Source organism: Carassius gibelio, chromosome B5, assembly GCF_023724105.1.
Source record: "Carassius gibelio isolate Cgi1373 ecotype wild population from Czech Republic chromosome B5, carGib1.2-hapl.c, whole genome shotgun sequence".
NCBI lineage: Eukaryota > Metazoa > Chordata > Actinopteri > Cypriniformes > Cyprinidae > Carassius > Carassius gibelio.
The window spans coordinates 36,192,175-36,205,089 of NC_068400.1; the positions used below are offsets into that span (position 1 = coordinate 36,192,175).

A 12,915-nucleotide genomic window follows, 5' to 3' on the forward strand; every position below is an offset into this window, starting at 1 on the left:
CAGTTTATGTTAATTGCTAGTTATTTGCAGTGCAGTGAGTTGCTGAGCATTTCAAATTATTATTTTGAGTTAGAATAACTGAATATGTCAGAGTTAGTTTCTCAGGACCTTATTTTGCAAAACTTTAACACTTGAACTCTTGCGCTCATGTGCTTTTCTACACCAGACCAGCAAAAATACTATTCTAAAGTTTCGGATCACAAAGATTTCTGACAGATAAATGATCAGATTGGGGAAATGAATGCTGAAAATACACCTTTTTAATAATATTTAACAATGTTAATTAATATTGAATAATATACAGTATGTTTATTTGATAATTTGATAGTTTTCTGGGATATATTGTTCATATGGGTCAATCACCTTCCTATATCAGTATGCACCTAAAGTGACATTCTAAATATTACTATCATTTTTGTATCATGCCACATATTCTGAGTGACAACTACAGAACAGAGCATTTCTAGCTCATCATCCTCTCAACTATATATTATCTGATTGTAGGATAAGTGTTTACCCTCAGATTTTATACTTCAGAAATAGCTTTTGGTTTGCAGAAAAATCTTTTACCGTTGTGACATTTCCCAAAAATCCATTCACTTTTATCACTTCCTTCTTTTAGAATGTAATAGCCTAAAGATTATTTTGGATAGAGATGTGCCTTTATAACACTGGCTTCTTATGCTGTCAGTGCAAGTAACCAGAGTTTTCCTTCATGACAGGCTGTTTTTGCTGTCTTACAAATGTCTAAAAAAATTCTCCCAGCATGCCTCTAACGCTCCATCTACTCCATTACTTCGACTTGTGCCACATAGGATTTGCATTAAAGGGGGACTAATTGCTCAAAGTGAGTTCTCTCTCTCACTATGTGTGTGGGAGGCACCACTCAGCAACATGAGAGGCTGTCCTCCCGTGAGATAACTAGCGCATTGGAGCATCTCACATGCACAAATCTGCTCTAAGCTGCATGCAGTTCATCTATATTATGTTATGCTCACTTGAGTATGAGCTCTCAGTACAGTTCCTAATCTAACAAACGGATTTAAGCATGAAAATAAGGACCTAGCTATTTTACTTGTACTCTTTTCAGTCTTGGAGAAGCAGATGTGCAGATACTATTCTTTGGTCTTATTGTCAAAAGTATTGATATGAATACATGAATGCATGCATATAATGGCAATAGTGTTTTTTTTTTTCTTGAGTCTTCAAGTGTTGCGATTTTATTTCAGGGGTACAAAAATTAACATTTACCAAATTTTCTATGATATTTCTTGATTGAATTAGAACTGTTTTATTTATAATATTTGCAATGCTTGTTTTAATAATGATGTGACAATAGGAAAAATACATAGCATAAATGTGTCTTTTAAAAATATATATATAGCCACCATTTTATTTTAGGAGAGCGATCATTGTTTTTTTGTTTTTTTTTTTGAGGTTCTTGACATCAAAACTGTATAGCAGCTGTTTTTAACTCATCTGCTTGCACAAATGTTCCCATTGTGTTGCTTTTTTCCCCAGCTGTCTCAAACCTCTTCTCTCATCCACAGTGATTGATGCTCCCAGTCAGGTGGATGTGCGTGATGTGACAGACAGTACAGCCCTTATAACCTGGTTTCAGCCTGTAGCTCAGGTGGATGGGATCTCTGTGTCCTATGGTCCAATCACAGATATAGACAGGAAAAAAATCGAGCTTTCCTCCATGGATACCCAGTACCATCTGGCTGAGCTGAACCCTGACACCGAGTATGAGGTCTCTCTCATGGCCCGCAGGGGAGAGTTGACCAGCTTTCCGGTCTCGGAGACCTTCACAACAGGTACAGTGTCTTTAGAAATAATTTTAGGACTTAAAGTGAAAATCCAGTCTGCTTCAGCAGGTCCACTGATAATTGTGTTGTACTTAGACCTGCATTTTGAAGCAATTTTCTTTGTCTTGCCCTGGAGGATAACACGTACGTCTACAGGAAGTATTTTCTTTCATCCACATGTTGGCGTGTTTCAGACCTTGATGCCCCCAGCAACCTCAAGGCAGTTGAACAGACAGATGAGAGCATAACTCTGGAGTGGAAAAACAGCATATCTGATGTCCTCAATTACCGCGTCAAATACGGCCCACTTTCTGGAGGGGAGCACGGAGAACTGGTCTTCCCCAGCGGCCCGCAAGATACCACTCAGGCTAAAATCACTGGTGAGAGGCCAATTCGAATTACACAATAATTCATCTCCAGAGATTACAAACCACATCAATTACAAACAGATCATACAGATCAAAAAACGTATTTAAAAACTGGAATAAAAGTAGGCCATGCTGCAGTTTCAGTCCATCTGCACATCCAAGCCATTTGTACCCTCTTGAAATTATGAATGTAGTTCCCAGGTGCTGAAATGTGAAGTCATTTTCAAATTTTCCTGCATTTTTAAGGTTCAAAGTGGCTTTTTTCGTACTATACTTATCAGCATTTTATTTCGAAATGAGCACCTTTTTTAGTAATGTGAAGTGTTTACATGACTAAAAGCGAATGAGATGCTATCCCTTTTGTTGGTAATGCCTTATTCATGCCTTAAATGAAGTAACACTGGTGCTTCAATGTGAAAATCCCAGTCAAAAAGGGAAAGCGGAGGCTTTCTTCGTCGCAGCAGCACTTCTATTATACACTTGTGCTTTGAGGCAATCTCCTGCACTAATTCTTATTCTCTACAGCCATGTGTTACCGCAAGCAGGGATTATCATGGCTGGGAGAAAAATATATTCAAAATGGATAATAGATTCTTTGTCTGGTTTGCTCCTTTGTCCTTGGGAGGCCTGTTCCCTGTAAATAAGGCGGACGATCTGTTCGGCTAATAACGCAGAGTCTCTCTCTCACACACACATATCTCACTAGTTGTCTCTTTCACACAGTTATTATCTGTAATTGCCGTCACGCCTGTGATTTTATTGATAATGAGCTTCCTCTGCATTAGGCGTAATTTCATGCTGGAGGACTCCTGCACAGTGACCTCTGCAGGAGCCAATACAGGCATTAAGAGGGGTAAAGTGTGGGATTTGGGCTAAGGGCTCTTATGAATTGGGGCTGTGGGGATCTGAGAATCTCTTGTATGATGGTAAATATTGTTTCTGGCCTGTGGAGAAGCTCTTTGATGCAGCCAATGAAAGGCATTCGATTGATATGGCGTGCAGATGAAATCGAAACCGCACTGTGGCAAGAACGAAAACAATTGCCTACCACAGAGGCTCCAAAATCAACTAATGTGAGAGATTAATGGTTTCGTTTTGTCTAATGATTTGAGATGACTGAATTGACTGGCCCCTTTCTTAGGCCTTAGGCCCGGGACAGAGTATGGAATGGGTGTGACGTCAATCAAAGAAGAGCGTGAGAGTATGCCTGCTACAACCAATGCTGTGACTGGTAAGACTTAACCAGATGGTCAGTAACTCACCCGTATATTAGAGTTGTTTTAACTCTCTTCTTATTAGCAGAGTTAAAAGTGCATGTGAGTTCTATTGTCTTCATAAACCCAATTGTAGTTATGTAATGTTAATTCTGAAAGGAATAGTTAAGGAAAAAAACTAATCCTTTAATGTTACGTACCTGTCCTCTTAGATATTGACTCTCCCAAAGACCTTGAAGTAAGTGAAACCACAGAGACCACATTGGTACTGGTTTGGAGGAGGCCGGTCGCCAAAATCGACAACTATGTGCTAGTCTTTACATCTGCGGATGGCACAGAAACTGAATTGGAGGTACCTCTTACTGTCAATACCTACACCCTGACTGACCTGAATCCTGGAATGCTGTACACCATCAGTCTATCTGCCAAGAGAGGAAGAAAGATGAGTGCGCCAGCCACTCTGTCAGCATCCACAGGTTAGTATGCATCCTTATATTTTCATTTTGATACAGTATAAAGAATGCATCTTCACCGTTTCTCTTACCTCTAGAGTGACAAAACCAATATTGGTTTGGATCATAAAATAATCTTTCAAAAAATATGATTTGAATATTCTTTTTCAACCCATAAATATATATTTGTTCAGCAGGCCACTGAGGATCTGAAGGCGACTCTGGAATTTATTATCTTGACTGTTTTCCTCCCTTAAGTGCCAATATTTCTTTTGGAGTTTGAAGATACTGCAGTCCTTGTTCTATAAACTTGAATTAAACATTTTGTAGCTCCTTATTATGAGAAAACGTCCATAAAGATCTCAAAATGCCATCACGTAGTGGAAACTGAAGCTTAATATGCCTATTCTGTGCCCTCATTTATGGCATGTGGGTTTATTTTTCTTTTTAAAGGAAGCCCAAATCTCTGCGGACAGAATGCCATTTAACTTCCAGATTTTTGTTTTACCAAAATGTTCTTGATTTTATAGCAGAATAGTCATTAACTAATACCAAGGGGCTACAGAATATAACATCAGTTGTTTGCTTTGGTTGCCAAGGCAAGACAACAGATATAGTGTTTCTCAAGATCCCAAACACACACACACACACACACACGCACAGAAAGCTCATTCATGTGATAATCGTCAGAGTGAGCCCACTCCCCTTTTGAATTTGCGTGATTTGACCACAATGAACTGTGGGGCGGACTGATAAATAGGACACATGCTGAGCCGCCTGTTAAAATGTTGTCTCTGAAATCACCAGCACTATAATCCCAATGCATTTATTTCAGCAGCCATTATCGGCCTTAGACACGGCACACAAGCATGGGCATACACTTCCCTCAGACCCGATGGAAATGGGAAGGTGGGGGGGGCAGGGAGACCTTTAGGTCTGGGTTTTTTTCTGTTCACTGAATGTTTCTCCTGCATGATTATTAGAGTTTCAGCTTGGTACATTGGGACCCGATGACCATCAGTCACATGCATGCACAAAGTTTTGTTATGCTATGTTAAGGTATGGACACATATGTGAATTTTCTGGAAAATTTTGTAGGCAAAAAGGTATTTTGTCAATAGAATAGCTATTTATGAAGCAAAGCTTGCACAGAAGTCACTTTCAAACCCCAAAAACTCCATTGGACCAATTGTGAAATCGTTTTGGGGAAATCATTCAACCTCACAAAAAATTCCCACATGGATACCAATTAAAATGACTAAAACTTGCCTGTGAAAATTCACAAGCATTGATAAATGTGACCACAACTTCATGGCTTGTGCATGCATACAACAAAGACTTTATCCAAACACCCTTAAGGTGTCTGTGGCCTGAGGACCTCACAACAATAAAGCCGTTCTTTTATTCTATCCCCATCTGCATGTAGTGAAGGCCATTCCTCAGACATACATGGACCGCTTTCAGTTTTGGGAACTCTATTGGATAATTGTGCAAAATGAATCAGTTTTCCCAAATTTCAGTTCCCATGAATGGCGCAAGATGATCAATGAGTTGTTTTGCTGTTTGACAGCTTTGTATTGTTTCATCTCCTGATTTCAAAAGCGACAATCAGCCCTTATGCCTGGGAAGGTCATTCACTTCATCCCCATTGTCTCTCACCCTATTTGCACGCCACATTTCTGCCCTCTTGAATGTGTATAGACAGGATAATGGTTAGCCCACCGTGCATCTCTTAGCTGTCTGCCCCCTCTTTGCCTGTGAATGCTGACAATGCACAATGATGTTCAATTATAGGTTGCAATGCACTGCTCTGCATGGCTGCCTCCCATATTTGAAGTGTTCAGCATACCTCTGCTCAGGCAGGCTAGGCAGGACCTTCAAAAATTAATGGCTTTTCTCAGGGCCATTAATACCAAAGCTGTCTCAGCAAGCTGCTGCTTGGTTGTTAATAGGTTGCATGAGAAAAGACTGCAAAATAGTTTGTTTGTCACTACAACTTTTTGTAGTTGAAGTTTTTTTGTTAGTTTTTTTTTCACTCATGGGCAGATGTTCTGTTCTGTTCTGTTGGAACAGATGGGGATGAATTTAAAACATATTAAAAGATTTATTCTTGCTCATAACATGGATTTTTCCCTCTAATTTTTCAAATGCTTTGCATTGTTTTGAATCATGTGTTCTGGTCTTTTTGTTTGGACTTCAATTAATACGACTCAATTAAAACAACCTCATCAAGAGAGATTGCCTTCAGAAATCAGCAAAACCTATTCAGTCACCATTACACGTGTCTTTCTCCTGTTTGTACCTTTTCTTGCCAAATTAATTATCTTCTGATTTGTTTGTCATCCAGATGAAGAGAAGCCTCAGGTGGGCAACATCACCATCTCTGATGTGTCCTGGGACAGCTTCAGTATGTCCTGGGAGCTGGACAGAGGAGAGGTTGAGAGCTTTCTGGTTGAAGTATCTGACCCAGATGGCTTATCTGATGGTCAGAACCACACTTTATCCAGTCAGGAGTTCAGCCTGGCTGTCACTGACCTCTCCCCTAGTACTTTCTACAGGGTCACACTGTATGGGCTGTACAAGGGAGAGCTCTTAGATCCTGTCTTTGCTGAAGCCATCACAGGTATCAATTCTTTGTGCAATCCTGGACCAGCTCGGTCTTCTTTTCCAGTTTTCTTTGGATCAATGCTGTATCTCAAGCAGCAAAACCAACTAACTTCTTTTCTCTTCTAATATGCAATTCATCAAATCACATGGTGTATTAAAACTAACACATTTTTATTATTTTAACCAGTTTTTGTAGTCTTCATAGTGTATTAATTTCTTCATCTACTATCATATTGTACTGAAACTAGTTTCCAACGAGTATTTCTTGTATTTTCCACTATTAATATAGAAGGTAAAGTGAATATTTGGGCATTTTCAACAAAATAATGAGTATATTGCAGCCACATCCAATAATGTTGATTTCAGAAGAATTCTCAATTAATTAATACTATTATTCAAAATGGATTCATTAATCAAATGTGCTTTGATGCATTGATTAAAATTACTATTATTACAGCTATGGTGTTAAGAGAGTTTACAAAATAAAAAAATAAAAAATTACAACCTCAAAATTTTAAATTGTAGTGTAAAGCAGCGTCATCCAATATGACTGCATCCAAAATAAATCCTAGTGCCTGAATAAGTCTTTTTCTATATATACTATATGAGAAGCAATACGTCTAATGTACTATGTCAGTTTTCATAAACGTATGATCCACTTGGCATCATATTGTATTCATCTGATGTCATGATTCACATGACGTTAACAACATGGTTGGATAATATGTCTGAATTGAATTAATACTTCAACACATGCATACTTGTAAAACAAAGAGAACTTCATTAATGCCTGACAAGTGAGTTCATAATCAATTGAAGTAAATACTGACAGTACATGATTTCAGACACAGATAATCTTTCAAGTGTGCATATCAAGCCGCTTTCAAGTCAGCAACACATTCTGTCATCTGCTGAATTTTATGTTGAAGTAAAACTGACATTCAGAGCACACCTGCACTGCATCATAATGCCTCCCCACAGGTCTACATCTGCATAATCACCAGCACAGCCTCCAGGTGCAGGAAATGACCTCTGCCTGTCATCGCTGGTACATTCGTGTTTAACAGGCAAAACATAGTTAGACTAATGATGCCTTTTTCATTCTAATTGACTGCGGCATTCAACTCACATTGTCAGTGAGTCAATTTAAATCATTTCGTTTGTGGCATTTATAATCTACCAAGTTGTATTGTAGCAAACACATTTATAAACCAACATTTTGCCCCTCCTCAGAAAATCAGCGAACAGAGCGGGTGACTGTACTGCCATGGAAGTGATCCTGAGGGGTTTTTGTCGCTTCTTGTGAAGGATCTTTTCAGTATGCACACCCAGTTTTCTGACCCTGTGCTACTTCTCATTCTTATGCCTCACTTTCACACATTTTCTTGGCGTTTATCAGCCAGTGGCTGCAGGGGCCGCAGTTGTAGCAGTTTCTCAAGTCTGCATGCAAATAGGCAGAAGAGAAGGAGAACTGATTGGATTTCTGTTAACCTCCGCTCTATTCATGTCACATGACCCATGAACTCTTGCCTCGCTCTGGCCTGAGTAACACAAGCTTTTAAAAGCAGAAAAGTGTTTATAATGTTTACAGAAACTTCGGTAGTTTTCTTTCTCTGGTTGGTTTGCTTATCCCTGCTGCAACATTTAGCTGTGTCAACACAGATATCCCCCTCAGAGGTTTAAGCTGCCTGCTGTAGAATTACTGCTTCCAGACCTTGTTTCTGTAGGTTAGCTGGCGCCTTTTCCACCTCCACAAACAGATGCCTCTTTGTCAAACCAGAGAGACTTAGAAGGCAGTCAGATGAAAGTGATCCTTGGAGAGCACATGTTAGTACTCTTGAAATGCCTCAAACACTGCTGACACTCTTAAACAAGTGAACAGTGCTAATGAAGAAGGACAGCTCCACAGGATTTGTCCTCGCTGGTTTTTATTTCCAACACTTTTCCACATTCAACAAATGTCTTTTCTGTTTCACATCATCCAGAGCTTTAGAGGAAGAAGAGGTTTAGTCTGGTCAAGGGTCTTTTTCCCCCCAATGCTCTATTTAGGCATTGTCAGTTTGGAACAATACTACATTGTATTTTGAACATTTTTTAAATCTCACTATCGGGTATTACTATTGAATTTCCATTCAATTTCTATAGTTTGTTGATTGCATTCTGTGTATATCCAGTATCTAGTTTTTTTTTAATAACAAGATTAATCCCAAATTTATATAAACTATTTATTTATTGTATTTAAAATGTTAATAAACTACATTTATTATATATTTACTATATATAATATATTTATTATATAATTATTAATACATTTCGAGTCTGGCTGCTGGATTGTTAAACATAAGCATTAAAAAAAACAGACTTAGCAGAAATAAAAATGTACAATATCAAAGTAAGTCAGTATATTATCATTCAATATGATCTTCCTTCTCCTTAATACTTCCTATACTTCCAAAGAAAAAAATAAAACTAATATGTAACGCAGTAACTGGTTCTTGGTACATGAAGATGAAAAGCAAACCACAGCATATTAAGACTTAACCACATTCTGGCACATACAAGACTATTGTTGAAAATAAAATGCATTGCTCATGTGGTCAAGACATCCCTGAGGCTTTAGGTTTTCAGTTTTACATATCCTTACCACAACGATTGCTTCTCAAGAGACATCCCTCTCAGAATTCATATCTTTCATTGTCATTGGCCTTCTTGCAAGATCAGCTAAAAACGAGACAAAAATGCATTTCCAGAATGAGCCCAACTGTCAATATGATTATTATGGATATGTCATTGTCCCAGAAAAGCTCTGTCTTGAACCCTGCATGACTGCTATTATATGATGATACAATTATGATGTTGGAACCTAATATAATAGTGGAAAATTCATCAATGTCAATTTTTTTTTTCTACTAACCAACAGATCTCATTCCATATTCTAATCCAAATATGTAAATTAAATTTACTGGCTCACTGATTTCAGCATCACCTGCCACAGATATAGGAACAACTGATAGATGACTGAACAATTGATTCAAAAATATATATATTTTCGTGCATGAGAAACATAATCGCTTAATTGTCTCTCATACAGCAGTGTCTTCCCCTGCTCAAATTTATATAACCTAAGCAAACACCACAAATAAAGTAAAACTGGTTTAGGGAATCAAATTCACAGTTCTTGGCCATTTAACCTCTTCTAAGTACATTCCACAGAGTTTACAGAGGAAGAACAACTTTATTGTTTTGTCAACCAGAAGCTGAACCTGAAGTGGAGCATCTCTCGGTCTCAGACAACACCCCGCACAGCTTTAAACTGACATGGACAGCACCAGACGGCATCTTTGATACATTCACTATCAAAGTCGGGGATTCTAACGCCCTGGGTCAACCTCTCCAGTTGAGTGTGTCTGGAGACAAGCGAACAGAAGCGGTGACAGGTCTCAAAGAAGATACAGAGTATGACATCGAGCTCTTTGGAATCATTTCGGGACGGAAATTCAAGCCCCTTTTGTCTGTAGCACGAACAGGTATTTGGATTTTTAAGAGTAGCTCGTGGAAGAACCACTAACACTTTTTTTTTTTTTTTTCATTTCAATGATTTTATGTTTCTGTGAGCTAGCTAGCATGTTTGTTCAAAACTAATACTATTAAACATGAAGTCTTTTCCATTCATCCATTACCTTCTTTGCCATGTTTAACAATATAACAACATCACTCATTTTCTTTTTCCTTATTGTGTCCACAGAGTATAGAGTCTCTCATTAACAACAATGGTTGCATCCAAGTCTTCTCTCACCAGTTTTATTTTCTCCGTCTCTATCTGTTATGTGATTGAGGGTTTCATTTACAAAGCAGTACCTGTAACTATTTTGTGTATTTGTCCTGATTGTGTGCTTGTTTCAGGCAGTCTTCCTTTATGTTACTGAACTTCACTTTCCACTTGTGTCTGATGTTTGCTTGTCACACTATTGTGCCTCTGTACTGGGGCAAGTTAATCTTCTTGCATCTGTCACTCGAGATTCAGCGCTGAGAAATAGCTTTAAGGCCAGGGCCTTTGTTTGTTTGTCCTTTCTCTGTAGTCACACAGTTGGTCATCCTCATGTCCTGAATGTTTACTTTGATGCATCTATTTGTTCCTTGACACCAGCTGTATTTTTGTTTCTTTTACAGTCTGAAATAACTCATTTCTGGGGAAAGGTTTTTAACTCCTGTTTGTCAAATGCTAGAACACACATTTTTAACAGTATATTTTTATATTCGTTTCTTCTCTGTGTCATTCTTACCAAGGTCTGGGAACACCCAAGGAGATACGCTTTTCTGATGTGACTGATACATCGGCCACTGTTCACTGGACTTTGCCCCGTACCCATGTAGACAGCTACCGGGTCACCTATGTGCCCATTCAGGGTGGTAAGTGACATGGTCATGTTATTATATATTATTACAAATAGTATTTTATCATATATTACTACAAATTAAAATGAATTTTACTTTTTGAAGTATTTTCAAATGTAATTTATTCCTTCAAAAATCTGTCTTATATGATGATCTGGTGTCCAATATTATTATAAATGTTGGAAACCTGTAATATTTATATATAATTTGTTTAATTATTATTATTATTATTATTAATTTTTTTTTTTTCAAACAACAGAATTTATATGGAATAGAACCATAATCAATTCAATGTGTACTTTCTGAAAAATGTAGGAATTTCTTTTGAAAAAATGACTTTCGTACACCAAACGTTTGAATGGAAGTCTACATATATTAGTACTATTTATAGCATATTTGGATCTTTTGTGCTGGAAGTGAAGGCAAAGCCTTCTTCCCTCCAAGTTGGAACACAGTCCATCTTAGGAAAGCGAGACTTTACTGTGTGGTTTTCTAGGCAGTTGGATAGTTGCCTGTTGGAAATTCATAGTATTATTTGTACTTCCTCAGTTTATGATTTGTCATAAATGCTATCTTATGTAATAAATTGCATAAGTTGCAGAGGAAATTCTCTTAGACTGCCGTTTTGGCATAATAAATTGATTGAAATCAAGAGATGTCCCCCTAAAGTCTCATAGTGTCCCTTTGGCTTCTCTGAGATCAGTGCAGGTTTTTAGATCAGGCCCATCTTCGGTTATGTGAACCTATCAGTGCATATCATAAATCAAACCACACTGTTTTATCCATCAGCACAGCATTCTTGCATTTCACCATCCCAATTTATTACAGACAGTGCTGCCCTCTAGTGACATACGCTAAATCTAATTTATTCCAATGTTCTGTCTCCCCCTGCAGGCAGCCCTATGACACTGAGAGTAGATGGAGGAGAGTCTCAAGCCATGCTGCCTAATCTGACCCCTGGAGTGACCTACCAGGTCACTGTCATCGCTGTGAAGGGCTTGGAGGAGAGTGAACCAGGATCTGATAGAGTCACGACAGGTACAACTAGAATAGTTTCTAGATGGGATGGGTGATGGGAGTAATGCAAGTACAAGGTAATTAATTAATCTAAAAGAATTACTTTAGCCTAGGAATCGACGCCAGGCTGTCTCTCAGTGATTTTGCTTTTCTTTTGTCTCTCTGTTTGTATCTGTTGGCCCTCAGCCCTGGATAAACCACGAGGTCTGACAGCAGTCAACATCACCGACACTGAAGCTCTGCTGCTGTGGCAGCCGTCCATTGCTACTGTGGATGGATATGTCATCACTTACAGCGCAGACAGTGGTAACAACTCAGACTGTCCCTAATCATTCTCAAAGAAAAGTTGTTTCAAGTGCTACAGACTAAAACCATAAAGCAGAGAGTCTCAGCTGTGTTTTGTTCTTTTGTCAGTGGCTCCAGTGATGGAACGGGTGTCTGGGAACACTGTGGAGTTTGAGATGAGCTCCCTCACACCTGCCACCCTGTACACTGTTAAAGTTTATGCTGTCAGAGAAGCAGCCAAGAGCGCTGCAACCAGCACAGAGTTCACCACAGGTAAAGCGAACACTCACTCATTTTACATACGCACCGCACAAACAACACAAGACATCTGATTTCTCATTTCATACAGATAAATATTTATTGGTGTAAAGTAAAAGAGTAGCAAAAATACATGGGCACCTTTGACCAAAAAAAATTAATGTTTTCACACTGGGTTAGTTTGTCCACTACTAAATTGTCAGTGGTCGTTTATGCATAATTTTTTTTTTTTATCATGAACAATGTGTTTTAATAAGCATTCAGTTAAATATTTTTTCACACTTTTTTGCAGAATCAAATAATAAAAACTTAAATTAAGAGAACAAAAATAAAGCCATGTTTCATTGACATATTAAACTCCAAAAAAGGTTTTACAGAAGTGATTTTGGATATCTCTTTTTATCACTTCATCAATCAGAAAATAATATCAACAGCCAGAAAAAAATCACCTTTTTTTTAAGGAATAAAATATTGTATAAAACCTGGCAAATTATACATGAACAAACCCCTT

General features: G+C 38.1%; 1 protein-coding gene across 2 annotated transcripts in view; it reads left to right on the forward strand.

Moving 5' to 3' along the window:
- Nucleotides 1–12,915, forward strand: part of LOC127958492 (tenascin-like) — a 30,120-nt gene that overhangs the window by 13,950 nt on the left and 3,255 nt on the right. For both annotated transcript variants that reach the window (XM_052557373.1, XM_052557374.1), the window contains exons 8-17: nucleotides 1,551–1,817; nucleotides 2,003–2,188; nucleotides 3,318–3,407; nucleotides 3,603–3,866; nucleotides 6,190–6,465; nucleotides 9,704–9,976; nucleotides 10,737–10,859; nucleotides 11,739–11,882; nucleotides 12,048–12,167; nucleotides 12,276–12,419. In XM_052557373.1, coding sequence (XP_052413333.1) covers nucleotides 1,551–1,817; nucleotides 2,003–2,188; nucleotides 3,318–3,407; nucleotides 3,603–3,866; nucleotides 6,190–6,465; nucleotides 9,704–9,976; nucleotides 10,737–10,859; nucleotides 11,739–11,882; nucleotides 12,048–12,167; nucleotides 12,276–12,419 — 1,887 coding nt within the window. The remainder of the gene's footprint in view (nucleotides 1–1,550; nucleotides 1,818–2,002; nucleotides 2,189–3,317; nucleotides 3,408–3,602; nucleotides 3,867–6,189; nucleotides 6,466–9,703; nucleotides 9,977–10,736; nucleotides 10,860–11,738; nucleotides 11,883–12,047; nucleotides 12,168–12,275; nucleotides 12,420–12,915) is intronic.